General features: G+C 29.1%; 1 protein-coding gene across 2 annotated transcripts; it reads left to right on the forward strand.

Annotated features, from left to right (window-relative positions):
- The first annotated feature begins 1043 nt into the window (after positions 1-1043).
- Positions 1044-7569, forward strand: LOC121219291 (signal recognition particle subunit SRP68). Of its 2 annotated transcripts, none has more exons than XM_041097201.1 (14): positions 1044-1184; positions 1349-1444; positions 1589-1655; positions 1747-1857; positions 2170-2365; positions 2864-2949; positions 3151-3346; positions 4012-4123; positions 4830-4957; positions 5133-5339; positions 5437-5546; positions 5915-6044; positions 6233-6382; positions 7060-7569. In XM_041097201.1, the coding sequence occupies exons 2-14, from the start codon at positions 1354-1356 to the stop codon at positions 7279-7281; spliced, it is 1806 nt and encodes a 601-aa protein (XP_040953135.1). In that variant the 5' UTR covers positions 1044-1184; positions 1349-1353; the 3' UTR covers positions 7282-7569. The 2 variants fall into 2 exon arrangements, with proteins under 2 accessions (XP_040953135.1, XP_040953134.1); XM_041097200.1 differs by having other exon boundaries at positions 1099-1240.
- The last annotated feature ends 8711 nt before the right edge of the window (positions 7570-16280 follow it).

The raw sequence follows: 16280 nt of genomic DNA on the forward strand, positions 1-16280 counted from the left end.
GTTGAATGACTATCCATATAGTTTACCCAAAAATCAATTGGTTAAATGTTTTAAGTTTTTAGACTTTTGTTTTAGTTGATTAAAAAAATTCTAGCACCTTTCCAAAGGGCTTTGAGTTTTGCACCAGTCTTCTTATGCCTTGGAACATATGTACTTATTTGATTAAATTTATTACTTTAGATATACTGATAAACGTTCATTTTAGAAAAAAAAAATGAAATTCTATCGTGCAAACTTTGATATATTTTCTAAATGATTTTCTGATATGTAAAACATTATAATATGATATAATGATAGTAGAAATTTCTTTTTCAAGTTTTAGCACACCTCAATTATTCATACTTTCGAGTAAGGAAATAAACGTGCGGATGGTCTTGTTCGTCTTGGAAGTAATCTCAGAGACCCTTTTGAATTGAACATCCTGTTTCTTGCTCAAACAATAGTACAAATGTTTTTGTGTTTAATTATTTTGAAAATCTATGCATATGTTTAATTCCCTCTGATTATAAGCCTTTCTTGTTGGCTGAGGCCAGGGCTTTTCTGCTTTTTTCTGTATATTGTATCTTATTTTAAGTTTAATAGATGTTCCTTTTCTCGACCCAAAAAAAAAAATTGGAACTTGAAACATGAAACATTGTGAATATTTGTAAAAACATTTTGTTTTTGAGCTTTCAAACATTTTACAAAAGCTTCACCATTCCCTCATTCTCTCTTTTATAGTTTTATTTTGTTTTTATTTTTAAAAGTTATGCAATAACATTTTAAATTTTATTTAGTCTTTTTTTTTTTAAGTTACGATACATAGGATTTAATGTGTCATTTAAAAAGTTTAGTAATTAAAAAACTTAATTGATATAACCTCAATAAATTGAGGATGCAATTGAAATGTTCTAAAGTTTTGGGGATTAATTTAAAATGAGAGTCATAGTTTGAGGACTTTTTATGGATTTAACCCACGTCATACTTATCTGCCATACGCGCACTATCGTATCTGTGCAAAGTAACTAAAACCGAAGCAAATGGTTCGAATCAGGCCCAATCTCAACAAAGATTACCCGACCCAATCAAATCCCCTGCAAAGAGGCCCAGCATAGGCCTATGAAATCGAGATTGGTGTTGCTTCAAAGCTCAGACGGCTTTCTACGGTTGCACGCCATTCTTCATTACCATTAGATTAATCCAAGGTAACGCCGTCGGTACTGTCAAAATTTTTAGATCTCCACACTTGGTTTGTTCGCCGGTAAAATGCCTACATATTTTTTGGTTGAATTTTTTCTGTCACAAATCTGCCAAAAACGTCTGTCAATGCAATCTTATTGTCGTCTTTTTTTTTTCTTTTTTATCGAAGGTGTTATGGCGAAGGTTAACGAAGCAGCGGCGATGGAAATTGATGATCCAAATGCAAACATTTCTGACCAGATCAACCCTAAATTCTCAATCAATGGTTTGTTTTTTGATGTTCTTTATCGAATTTTTAACTTAAACAATTGCATCAACTGTACTAATTTGTTAGCGAGATTGTATGTTCTGTTTGATTTGTTTCTTGTTTATTTGAAATTATATATAAAAAAATTGGCTTCCTTTTCAGTTTTGCAACTTCTTAAGTCTGCTCAGATGCAACATGGATTACGACATGGAGATTACACTCGTTACCGGTAAATTCACTTTGAAAATGATTACAAAATTATTGAAATGTTTTATATTTGGACATTGTTAATATTTAAACGAATGATGTTGGGACTGCAGGAGGTATTGCACTGCTCGTTTGAGGAGGCTGTATAAATCATTGAAGTTCACACATGGCCGTGGTAAATACACCCGAAAAGCCATTTCGGAGTCCACAGTCACTGAAGTGAGGTCGGCCTTGTTAATTTGCTGTAATTTGACAATTTTTTACAATTTGAAAGTTGCTTATATTTTCGCTTTTATAAGTGCTTATTTCTTTGTGTTTGTGCAGACATGGTTAGAGGGTAATTATTGGTGTTGTGTTGCTTGTGAAGTAATAGTTAGAACATGTTTTAGAGTTTCTTGCATTAACATGTCTGGTTTTAAATTGTTTGCTTTAGAAGCTTTTTGTATTGCAAGGGATTGGTTGGTCTATGCTGTATGTACTCAAGTTACGATATCTTTTCGAAGCTTACAGTGTTACTTTGATTTGATGTGAAATAGGTTTCTTCATGTGGTTCTGTATATGGCAGAGAGAGCTTGGAGCCATGCCATGGAGAAACGACAGCTTCCAGATGGTCCAAATGCACGCCAGCGTATCTATTTGATTGGTAGATTACGCAAGGCAGTCAAATGGGCTGATCTCTTTTCACATTTGTGTTCTGTCAAAGGAGATTCTAGAACATCTTTAGAAGCTGAGGTTGGTTTGCAATTTTATTGTTATTTGTACATCTACAATCTTCAACCCACTTTTTTGGGTCTTAAGGAAGAAATGAATAAGCATAAAATAGTTATGTGCGTACATTATTTCTTTTAAATCTCTTGCTTTTTTCTTTTGTTATCTTTGGTTAAATGGTGTGTCTTTTGAGTTGTGTAAAGGTGTAAATGCTTTTAATTAGTATGTAAATTATTGTTTATGCCTTACAATAGCATCGCAGTGAGCTTAATGAATTTTTGCTTTCTGATTGAGTTTGCTATATCTGGATGTTAACTATGCTTGGAGCATAGACTGTGTACTTGTTGTGGACAAGTGAAGCTAGGGATGTCTGTAAATCTATGTTTATCTTAATCAAATTTACAATTTTGTTTCCATGAGCCTTAAATTACTCCAGTGTTTGCCGTTATTTTGTATTGTTTTCTTTATGAAGCATGACTGTAATTCTTTGCAGTTCATCTTTTTTTGATTTTTTCTTTCTAGGCCTATGCGTCCTATATGAAAGGGAATTTGTTGTTTGAACAAGACCGGAATTGGGACACTGCATTGAGGAATTTCAAAAGTGCCAGGTTTGTGCTCGTCTCCAATAGTATCCTGACATAGAAATAATAAAGTAACATGTTCAAGTAGATGGCTAATATTTTTGCTTGATCTCATGCTCCTATCCTGTGTCAAAAGGAAAAAAAAATCAATATCCTTCGTAATACTTTACCCAATAGTTGTTTTGTCGGTTATAGCACAAAAGGCTAACATCTTTGATTATGTTGCAGGTCGGTTTATGAAGAACTAGGGAAATATGGAGATGTAGAGAATCAAGTCTTGTGTCGTGAACGAGTTGAAGAACTCGAACCTAGTATTCGCTACTGCCTTCACAAAATTGGAGGTTCAAATTTGCAAGCTTCTGAACTTTTACAGATTGGTGAAATGGAAGGTCCTGCATCGGACCTTTTCAAATCAAAGCTAGAGGTAAGTTCTTTTCTGTGAATAGGAATTAATGAGGCATTGGTAATTTCATTTTCTTTACCATGAATAATGCTGCCTGTATTAAGTTTTAGTGAGTCACTGCTTATTTTTCTCCTGACTTGCTACCTGCCTGCTTGGCTAAGGAATTAATCTGTTATAGTGTAAAATGAATCAAATCTTCTAAAAATTTGCTTTCCAAGTTAACAAGAACTTGTTCCAACCGTTTACCACCTTACCAAAGGTGAAGTGGTGAGAATAGATAGTTGCTTTCTGAATTATAACACATCATTTCTTTTGATATTAGTTCAATTGGAACAAACTAATCATTTGTTCAGAAATTTTGATAAGATGTTTGAACTATCCTTTTCAACCTTCAAGCTGATCTTTTGTCTGCAAACATTTTCATCTATGGTCGAAAACCTTTGGCTGCTTTTTACGACAAATTAGTTATGCACTCCTCAAAGTTTGTATAAATGATAATTTCTTTTCTTAGAAGAATGCCCATTTGTATTATAGCTGTTGGAATTGGTTGTGCTCGTCCGAAGAGCTCGTCAGATAACTGTCCAGGGAAGGGAGAGGGAGGGGGATAATAACTTTTGTCCTTTTCTCTTTATTCTGCAGATGGTTTTGTCGGTTACATTGATGTCTTATACTATCCTGATTTGCAGGCTGTTATGGCGGAGGCAAGATCACAACAGGCTGCATCTCTGACAGAGTTTCATTGGCTTGGCAATAGATTCCCAATTACTAATGCAAAAACTCGGGTTGCTATTTTGAAAGGTTTGCCATTAGCTTTTCCTGTGAATGTCAGTAATGAGGTTAGCGTGTGTATGGCACATATTAAGAATCAAGACTGAAAACCACTTGGAAGTTGTTATGGTAATTTATGATTGACCTATATATTTTCTTAAATTATGCATAGACTACTGACAACTGAAGAATGCTGGGTGTGGTTTTGATTGTCAGTTATCTTCTGTTTCAGATGAAAACAAAAATATTCACCTTCCTCAGTCTTCTCTTCTTCACCCTAGATCCATTAAATGCCAAATTTGAACATAGTCAATATGTTAAGCTTTCATTTTATTGGCACTTAGAGTCAGTATTTGCTCTTTATAAATTTTTTTTTTTGCATTTTATTTTTCAATTTTTTAGCTCATTGCTTTAATGACTCATCCTAGCACCTAAACCAGACATAAATTGCAGTTGAAGCTAGCTTTCAAATTTCTGTGCTGCACTCCTTTCTGCTTCTCTCTTCTTTCTCTGCTAGATTTAAGATGCAGCCAATTCTAGCAGTAAAAATTTCTAGCTTCAGTTGAATTCAGTGTCACAAATCATGTTTTTTTCATTAATTGTAGATGTGAAAAAAGCACCTGTGTGCTTGAAACTTTTTTATTCTTGTTTTGTGGTTATCCTTGTGACCCTTCAAGTTGGTTTAGAGTCCAAATATGGCCTAAATTTATACTTTTCCTGTGTGCAAAATTTGCAGCCCAAGAACTGGAAAAAGATTTACATGGCCCTTCAGCTGATTCAGTCTCAGCTGAGAAAAGACTAGTAACTTTTGATAAAGTTTTTGCAGCATATCATGAAGCTAGGAGCTGTATCCGGAGTGACTTGGTATGAAGTGTTAATTTGTAGTGTTGCTTTCTTTCCGTAGAAATTGTGTACTTCTTATTTCTTTTTTCCTTAGTACTATTTCTTAGTAGAATTTAAAAGTTGCAATTATTTTCAAACTATTGATTTCCAAATCACTTCTTTGAGGCTGATGTTGATGATTTAGCATACACTCTAGGCCAGTGCAGGTAGTGCTGAAAATGTGAAAGATGACTTAAATGGTCTGGATAAGGCTGTTAGTGCTGTTCTAGGTCAACGAACAATTGAGCGCAATCAGTTGTTGGTTAGCATTGCAAAGAGCAAACTTACAAGACGTCGTGATGACAAAAACGAGAAAGTCACCAAGCCTGAGGAGTTGGTCCGCTTATATGATCTTTTATTACAGGTGAGGAAGGGGATATCTGTTTTTGGCATGCGTTCCTTTCCAGGAAAAGAAGCTTGTACTAATTCTTAGTTTGCTTAATTGATGCTATATTTGGCAGAATACAGCTGATCTATCTGATTTAGTTAGTTCTGGAAGAGATAGAAAACCTGAAGAAGTGACCTTTGCCGAAGAGTGTGAACTTAAAAGTTTGGCCTTCCGAGCTGAAAGGTTAATTTCTCTTACATAACTGTATAAAGTCTTCCTTTTTATTGGGTAGCATATTTTTGCTTAAATATCTGCCTCAACCAATTCTACAGTAATATCCTTGTTCTCCTTTTCCAAGAAAATAAAATATTCTTTTTGACCTCTAGATGATGACATTCTGCAGTTTTCTCCAGTTTCTTCATTTGAAGGATTTTTCTCCTTCCTGGTGGTGTTAGGAGTAATGAAATAGAATCGTTAATTTCCTGCATTTCGAATGATGAAATTAAGTCGAATTAGAAGTGATTCATTGTTTTTTAACATTAATTTCGGGTGCATTACTACAAGAGGTTGTCTTGTGAAACTGATGCATGGACCTCTGGATTTCTTTGCAGGTGCTTCTACTTGGCAAGATCATATAGTTTAGCTGGAAAGAGATCCGAAGCATATGCGCTATACTGCCGTGCTTGCTCTCTCGCTGAGAATGCCCTACAGAAGTTTCAAGCTCATACTAAAACCGATCAGGTGTCTATATTTAATAGGGGTTTGCCTTCCCCACTATTTTTGGTATATTTTCTGTGTTAAACTGCTGAATGCATGTATGTATGCAAATGACGTGCTTGACACTTGCAACGTTTTCTTTAGCACTGTCTCTTAACTTTCGGTTCAGACATCTGATCTGTATTTAGTTGGTACCTTTATATTATTTACAGGTGATGATCAAAGAGTTGAAGACTTTATATGATGAATGTCGATCTTACAGTTGCATAGAGCATGCAACTGGAATTATCGAGGAGGTGAAAGCTCCTGAGAATCTTTCAAAGAAAATATCTACTATATCACTGACTGGAGCTGACAAGAAGGTATAATTTATATTTAAAAAGTTTCCTATTTACATGATGAGTTCTCAACTAGTTAATCAGTTAGGGATGGCAATGGAAATTGCAGAGTCAGATATTTGTGGATATTTGACTTACTTTTTTGCATATTCAAATATTGCGGATTCGGATTTGAATAATTTATTTACCATCCATAGTGGATTGGAGCGGATGTGGATATTAACCCTTCAATATTCATTATCCAGAATTCCAAATATGCTCTACTTTTGGAGATAATGAATTCAGATATCTGTTATCTGAATCCACTTTACTTTTGTGGGTTACGGAGTCAGATTCAGATATCCAAATCCATTATACACTTTATTTTTGAGGAACTTTTGGACTTGCTAAACTCAAATATTTAGTGGATTTTTATATCCTACAGATAATTGAATTACTTCCGATTTGGATTCCAAAATAATAATACTCATAGATTTAATGCAAATATTAAGCTGATTCATGTTTTAAAGCAGATTTGCATATTGTAGAAATTGCATAATCCGACCCACTGGCATCCTTTACTAATTTTGAATCCTGTAGAAATTATCACGATAACATTTATTTCCATTGTTGCATAAACTCCTTCGTTCATTATCATTTGTGTTGCCTATGATCCCGATTTTGCTACATTGTTGTAATGATGCTGCTTTGGAGTGGTTCAGGTGGAAAAATACCTACTCGAGAAACTCGATCTCTACGAGCCTGCAATTAGCGAGTCAAATGTGAAAGCTGTTCCGCGTATAGAACCCTTCCCACCGGCCTTCCAGTCAATACCCCGTAATCCAATCGTTTTAGACTTGGCTTATAATGCCATTGATTTCCCATCTATAGAAAACAGGATGAAGAAAGACAAGAAGGGTTTCATAAGTAGGCTTTGGGGTTGAGTTACAGTTCAAGGTAAGATTTGATTTGAAAGGAATAGAACCAAAAATTAAAAACTGCTTTCTTTTCACATGCTTTTGACTTTTGACGTTTGACTTCATGATTTGGTTAACTGCAAAATTTTGGTATTTATACTGAGATGATGTGAAATATTTGAGAGATGGTATTTTGGACGGTAAAAAATCGTTTTTTTTTTATTTGGATGATTTTCAGATTCTGATATTAGTTTTATTGTATCTGATCGGAATTTCCTTAAATTTGAGATCTGAATCCATTTTTATTTTAGTTTAGATATCTGAATTTGTTTTGCTTGTATGGATAATAGATTTGGACTGATCTTACAGATTTAATTTTTGTTTAATTTTGAATTATTATTTTGTTAAGCCAATATTTTTATCTTCAAATGCCGTTTTGAATGGAAATATTTAAATAGATGTTTTACCATGTAAATATCACAATTATACATTAACTTTGATCTAATGTATAATGTCATTTATGAATGAGATTTGTATTTGATTCAATTTTTATAAGTAACTAACAACATTATCGTACATAAACAATTATATTAATTCAATATGAAAATAGATAAATATATTTATTAATTTAAATGTATATAGTTAAATTAAAATTAATTCTTTTGTACTTACAATTCAAGTTAGGATTAATTGACTAAAATTTATATATATTTGGTTTTTATCCTTAAATTAAAATTTTCTAAAATACATTAGTGGAGGGATTTTTATCAAAATATTACAAAAAAATAAAAAAAATACTAAAATAATATACAAAAAAGATTATTTATCAAAATAATACAAAAAAAAGGCTGAATGGAGGGCCTGTCACAGGTGGTACCAACATGTTCGTATTTTAGCTCTTTGTTCATATTTTTTTCCGGATTTTATTACTTTAAAAAAATATATTATTTTCTAATTTTATTATTTTATATTATTTTAGTACATTATGTTTGAAATGTATTCATTTAGTGTGTTTTTTATTGAAAGTAATAAAATCCGATAAAAAAATACTAACAAAGGGCCGAAATAAGGTTTTTTTTAATTTATTTAAAATACACACTAAATGAATACATTTCAAACATGATGTACTAAAATAATATAAAATAATAAAATTAGAAAATATTATATTTTTTAAAAGTAATAAAATCCGGGGAAAAAAATACGAACAAAGGATCGAAATAATGGTTTTTTTAAAAATTTATTTAAAAACACAGTAAATTAATACATTTCAAACATAATGTACTAAAATAATATAAAATAATAAAATACATAAATAATATATTTTTATTGAAAGTAATAAAATCCGGAAAAAAATACGAATAAAAAGCCGAAATAAGGATTTTTTTTAAATTTATTTAAAAACACACTAAATGAATACATTTCAAACATGATGTACTAAAATAATGTAAAATTAGAAAATTAGAAAATAGTATATTTTTTTAAAGTAATAAAATCCGGGGAAAAAATATGAACAAATGACCTAAATAAGGGTTTTTTTGAATTTATTTAAAAAACACAGTAAATTAATACATTTCAAACATACTGTACTAAAATAATGTAAAATTAGAAAAATAGAAAATAGTATATGTAATACCCAATTTTAGCCCAGACTCACATATGGAAACATAATCTTCGAGGATATGCAATCTTAGATATGATATATGCAATCTTAGATGTGATATGTAATCTTAGAAGATATGATTTTGTAATATTAGAGATTTAATTTGTAGATACCCTTTAATCTTCGTCGTTGATGTAATTGATCTGTACTGTTGGATTTGGGGAGGCTCAGCTATAAATAGAGGCATCTCCCTTCATTGTAAAAGGAGAAAAGAATCAATAAAAAAGGGAGAACAATTGGCAATTTTTTAAAAGTGGCTTATTGTTTTCTTTTTTCTTTTTCGATTATTTTTTACTTGTTTACAATTTTAAAAAAGGGAGAAGTGATACCACTGCGAATTTTATTTATTTATTTTATTTAGCCCTAATAAAGTGACGCGTTTCAAAGGATGAAGATATTTTCCCATTTGAGCCCTATGAGTTATTCGCGCCTTTTAATTGGGCCCTTCATTTTTTTTTAATTCTGTTGATTTTCAAATTAATCCTTAATATTTCATTTTAGGTTTTTAGTCTATTTTATTAATTTGTTATTATTATTTTTATTATTATATTATATATTATTATTATACCTACATATATGTGCGCATATGCATGTTAATATATATACATATATATTTTAAACGTTTTAATATATATACATATTATATACATACTTTATTATTATTTTATTTTTATAGTTTTTTTATACATATATATACACATTTATATTTCATAATATTTATACGTTTGCCCATATTCTATGATTTTTATATGTTTATACATTTTTGTAATATATACACATATTTATACTCCATTCAAAGCTTATTATAAATATTTTCCACGTTTTTATATTATACTTATATATTTCATTTTTTTGTAAATGCATGAATATATTTTATATGTATATATTTATATTTTCCTTGTTTTCATAAATGCATTATGTATTTTATATATATATAAGTTTTATAACCCAAAATTTTATGAGTAAATTATCTTTATGTCTTTTATTCTTCATACTTTCAAATGTATATATATTTTGTACATTTTTCTCTTTATATTTTTTTTTGTTTATTTCCTTCATTTGCTTATTGATTTATGTTTTCATTTATATTCATTTGATATTTTACATGTCGTTGTTTATGCACATTAATTTCGTTTATTTCTATGCCATTGTTGTATTTATTATTACATTTTATATTTAATGTAGCATCACATCATTTTTTTCGATTTTAAAATTTTCAAAATTGAGATAACACTCGTATTTAGGATTTTCAAGGAAATTGAGCCCTAACGTATTGGGTTCCGGTTTTCTTCGTTAAATCCAACGATCGAGGGTTGCTCATTAATAAAAAATATAAAAAATAAAAAAGCTTGTTGTTGGGGAGTTAAATATGTTGTATCCTAACGTATTGGATGTGACGTATTGATTTCTCGAGACAAAGATTTTTTTGAAAAAAATAATAATAAAGGAAATATTTTAAGTTTGGGATTTTGAGGAATTGTGCCCTAACATATTGGGCCGTGATTTCTTAAATCTTAAACAAATGAATATTCTTTTAAATTTTTATTACACGAGTTTTAGACTAATTCATTTTTAAGGAAATTAGAATGTTGTGCCCTAACGCATTGGGTGTGACATTTTCTTTCTCCGAAATGATAAGGGTCTTAATAAGTAACGTTTTTAAGTTTTTGCTAAGGATTATATTTTTCAAATTTTCGACATTACGGCACTAATTAATTAACTAGGTACCAATTTTGGGCGTTACGAGGGTGCTAATCCTTCCTCGTACGTAACCGAATCCCGAATCCGTTTTTCTAAAACTCGTAGACCAAAACCGTTTTTTTAGGTAATCCAATCACACCTTAATAAAAGATTGGTGGCGACTCCCAATTTTCATTTTTTAAAGTCGTCAACCTAAAATTTTTGTTTTTCAAAAAAATGGTTTCGACAGTATATTTTTTTAAAGTAATAAAATCCAGGGAAAAAAATAAGAACAAAGGGCCGAAATAAATGTTTTTTTAAATTTATTTAAAAAATACAGTAAATTAATACATTTCAAACATAATGTACTAAAATAATGAAAAATAATAAAATACGAAAATAATATATTTTTATTGAAAGTAATAAAATCTGGAAAAAAAATACGAACAAACGGCCGAAATAAGAGTTTTTTTTTAATTTAAATAAAACACACACTAAATGAATACATTTCAAACATAATGTACTAAAATAATATAAAATAATAAAACTAGAAAATAGTATTTTTTTTAAGTAATAAAATCCAGGAAAAAAAATACGAACAAAGGGCTGAAATACGAACATGTTGGTGCTGCCTCTGCCATAGGGTGCATTGGTGCTGCCTGTGACAAACCCTCCATTCAGCCATTTTTTTTTGTATTATTTTGGTAAATAATATTTTTTATATTATTTTGGTATTTTATTATTATTTTTTTGTATCATTTTGGTAAAAATCTCATTAGCGGATCATGTTTTTAGTTCTTATTTATCATCTAACATTAAAATTTTCACACCCAGTAAACGGTAAAGTTTCTTAAATATTTATATTGAATTTTCTAACTATTTTCCTTTTTGAAATTTATTTCAACTATATATTATTATATATTTAAATTTGGAATGGTTTTTTTAATGTTATTTTAATATTTAAAGTATGATTTATATGTTGAAATTAAAGTTTATGAGTAATTTATATTAATTACTTAAAAATATTTAAATCTCATATTTAATAAATCAAAACATGAATAATGAGTTACAATCAATTATTTTTTATATTTTTATTATAATTCAAGTGGATAGATTCCATATATAATAGTATTAGTGAATTTAAATATTATTTAAATGTATATTATATATTTTTACACATTTTATATGATTAATATTTTTATAGAAGGTCTTTCCTTAGGCGATGGGCAATTGGGCCTCTAGACTAACATGCCTGAAATGGGCTTATGGATCTTGTACCACTCTAATCAAAATCATTATAAGCTTTTAATGGTGGTGGAGAATAATAGGATTCATGCAATTTATAAACTCAATTTGTCTCTTCATTTCTTTCTCATTTTGTTCCATCTTCTTGATTTTTTTTTTTAAAAACCTTAAATCAAACCCTAAATCCGTTAAGGTTAAAAAACTCTACAAACACTAAAACATGTTTTTAGATAATTTTAAAATAACAATAATAATCAAAACTGGATACATGTCCATTTAATTTTTCTTGTGAAGTTAAAAAAAAAAAATACTAGGGACTTTGGTAAGTAAAATTGTGAAGTTGGGTAAGGGAAGAAAAAAGTCTCCAACTGAGGCAAAGTAAGTGAATTTGGGTGTGGATTCTTAAAGGTGTGATTAAGAGAAAGGAAAATGTGGAGGACCATTTGGTCTGTTGTTCCAATAATACAATTACCATTGCCTAACCTTTTTTTTCTCCTCCTTTAAAAAGGAGAGAGATAATGGTCCATTATTCTCTACCAAACATTTGCCTTTCCTTTTATTGATAACATGAAGCTTGCATTGCATGCTTCATCAACTCTTTCTTTTAGTAAAAAACCTAAGTGGCATCAATGCATTCAAAACCACCCAATTTTTTCTTCATCCAAGTATAAGACTATAGGATAATACTTGGTATACTGGCAGTAAAGTCTTTAATCTCCATAATTAGGGTTGGGACGATGAAAGTATTTTATAGGCAGAAACGAAACCAATACTTTATTTTTGGGGCAAAGTTAAATTATAAAATTTTAAAGTGATCAAAGTATAATTTTATTTTTGTATGAACTTATTATTTTAGAATTTTAAAAATTCTCATCTTTAAGGGATCAAAGTGTATTTTAGTTTTGCCTGTCCCTTTTGACGTCGTCCTTGACTATAGGGTGCAATAATATATTTAAAAAGATAATAATATAAAAGAATTGTCATTTAACTCTGTTTGTGGAGTTAAAAAAATATATTGTCAGCATATCACCTTAAAATTAATATTAGTGAGGAGATAAAAGGAAATCTAATTATTATATTTAAGCTGAATAAGTATGGTGTCAAAATCTAAGTGAAATTAGCATGAATTTAAGGGGGAGTAATTGGTCGGTTTGATTAAAGCAAATCGAAAATTTTATACTTCAATGATTAACTGAATTGCTTAGGTCCTAACGAGCATATTTAAGATCGGTGGTTGAACCAATTTCTTTTTGGCATAATGATTTTTTGACCCTATAACTTTACAAAAATATTATTTTAGCCTTTTATTTAAAATTTCACCTCTTTTAGCCCTTCAACTTGTATTTTTGTCAAATCACCCCAAAATGGATGGAAAAGTTAACTTTGCTGACATGGCGCATACATGTGGATTGCCACATGGCAATCTGAATTTTTTTAAAAATTAAAAAATTAATTTAATGCTGACATGCTATCCACATGGCAATCCATGTGTATGACATATCATTAAAGTTAAAAAACGTTCATCTTTTCATCTATTGAATAGAGAGCTAAAATGACTTATTTGTAAAGCTAAAAGATCAAATAAGTCATTATAAATTTAGGTTTTAGTTATGTATATTTATAAATAAAATTTTAACACTAACCCTTTTTTTTAAATCAATAAATATTAAATTTTAATTAGCACGTAAATTTGAGTATGAAAAATTATAAAACTATTTGTTAACCAAAATTTAATTAATCATCAAAATACTGAATTAACTTAAACTAAAAACTATGAGCCCTACATAAATTATAAACTATGATTTTGATAAGAAATTAATGAGAATCTTTTAGCGACGGTTGATCACATTTAACAAAGGGTGGGGATTACACGACACATGTATTTTATTTATTTATTTTTGAATAATCCATATATGTTTTTTTATACAATGTCTAGAATTATTTAAAGCCCCTCCTCAACCAATAAATAGGAGGATAAAGCGTTTTAGCGCACTCGAATCTACGTCTTACTACATTGACAACAATACCCATATCAATCGAAATAAGACTCAATGACACATGTATTATATTTATGTATATATGTTACTTAATAGTGTTAATATTTTATTAAATCCAACAATTTCATTTTAAAAAATCTTTAAAAAATAATTTAAGCATCAACTTCTAACAAAGAGTATAGTGTTATATGATATGAGAGTTTAGATGCAATTTCCAATGGCTCCATTCTTACACTCAATTATATATAGGATAAATTTTGTTATTAGTCTTTATACTTTGCGAAAGTTGTGGGTTTAGTCTATCTATTTTAATTTGATCAATTGTAGTCCTTGCACTTTATAAATTAGTCAAATTTAGTCTTTGTACTTTTTAAATTTTGAATTTTTAGTCTTAACCTAAATAGTATCAATTAAATATGTTTGGTTAAATTCAATTACTAGTCATATACTATGTGTATAGTTGTAGGTTTAGCCATATTCTCTATTTGGAACATTCTAAATCCCTATACTTTTTAAATTTTAAAATTTCAATATTGACAAAAATGGAAATTGTTAATCTATTAATTGGATTTTTAGTGAGTAATATGTGGAAATAACAAGTTGATATGACATTACATATATGATAATATGTTTGCTGTGATGAGTTTTGGAAATATCAAGACTTAATGAATTTAATAGTTATCATTTTGTGAGAACTAGAATTTTAAAATTTAAAAAGCATAGGGACTAGAAATGACTAAATTAAACTAAATGAATTAAACCCATAACTTTCATAAAGTACAGGGACTAATAGCAAATTTTAACCATGTATAAACAAGACTATTTATTACAAACTGATAATATGTTACGAGAAAAGCGTATTACTGATATCCCTATATTTGTTTTTTATGATTCAATAAAAAAAAATCCTTTCCCGATGAAGCTTTAGTTTTGTTGGTTAAGACAAAAACTTTGGATTATTGAGTATTCAGATTGGACTCAAGTTCAAGTCCCACCATTTGTAATTGTAACGTGTGGATTTTCAATTTCAATATGTGCATATATCATGGATAGATTTTGTTTTTTTTTTCGTTTCTTTTGTTTTATATGGATGGATTCTACATCATAACTGCTCAAACATCTATTTATATTATGATAAAAAAAAACCCTAAAACATAATGAAAGCTCTAATGCCAAACCTGAAGATTTTGTTTATGTATCCATCTATAAATCAATTTTTTTTATAAAAACATCATTTCTAAACTTGAAGTAAATAAAATGTTATTAAACTAACGCCAATATGGCAATATAGAACAATTGAAAAGCAAAAAGAAAAGAAAAATAAAACACATAGTTTTTACGTAAAAACCTTTTCGGGAAAAAATCTCGGTTAGAGGAATAGAAATTCACTAATGTTGAAAACTAGATGATACAAAAAGAGTTTCAACTATATCTATTTAAAGGTTGAAAAATATTATTCTAATCAATGTCAAATAGAAGAGATTTAGTTTTATACCCTTAAACCCTACAGAGATCCCCTTATTTTATCATTGTATTTTCTTTAACAAGAATTTAGATCACACAACTCTAAAAATTATATTTACATATTGTATATGAAAAATATTATCCAAGTATAAATTTGGGTCAAGTAACTTCATGAATCCATGGAAAGATCTAGAAATGAAAAGAAATCATAATTTTAACTCTTTTTTAAAAAAATAAAAAAGGAAAAGGACAAAATAAATTAGAGAAATGGCATTAATGAATTACCATTGTGGGGGAAACTATTTGGATATCACACCATTCACCATTGTCAACATTATGCCAACTTCTTCATTAGTGGTGCCGTTGGTGGGGGTGGGGGTGGGGGCTTCACTTTTTCTTTTTCTACCATTTTCTTATTTTTTTATTTTATATTTTTAATGTCGTGTTGGATTAAAATTCTTTTTGACATAAATTAACCTAATATATTATTATATACAAATAAATATATATTAAATTGTGGTAGGATTAAAAAAAACAGATTTATGTAATAAATTTATAAGAGCGAATATAGAAAATCTTTTAGGACGGAATTGAATTATGACTTTTTTTTGTGAAATTAAAGTGTAATTTTGTTTTTATTAACTTATGATTATATTGTTTTTGAGAGAACTAAAAAAATTCTCTTTATTTTTGCGTAGACAAAATACAATTTTATCACATAATAATTTTCCATTTGGATGGAGGAAGCCCCTTGTCTCCCCTCTAAATTCGTTCATGTAAATATGTTTATAAAAAATTGATAATAAATATTAAATAAGTTTTTGGTTGAATTATAAAGTATGAATATTGAAATTTATCAAGTTTTGGGTTTAAATTCTATTTTATATATTTATATATATATTTAAAAACTATAAAATGAGAGAGAAAAAACACCTTCAACATAATATTGTTTACTTTGTAAAGGGTATTTTCATCATTAT

Source organism: Gossypium hirsutum, chromosome D07 (assembly GCF_007990345.1).
Source record: "Gossypium hirsutum isolate 1008001.06 chromosome D07, Gossypium_hirsutum_v2.1, whole genome shotgun sequence".
Classification (NCBI taxonomy): Eukaryota; Viridiplantae; Streptophyta; class Magnoliopsida; order Malvales; family Malvaceae; genus Gossypium; species Gossypium hirsutum.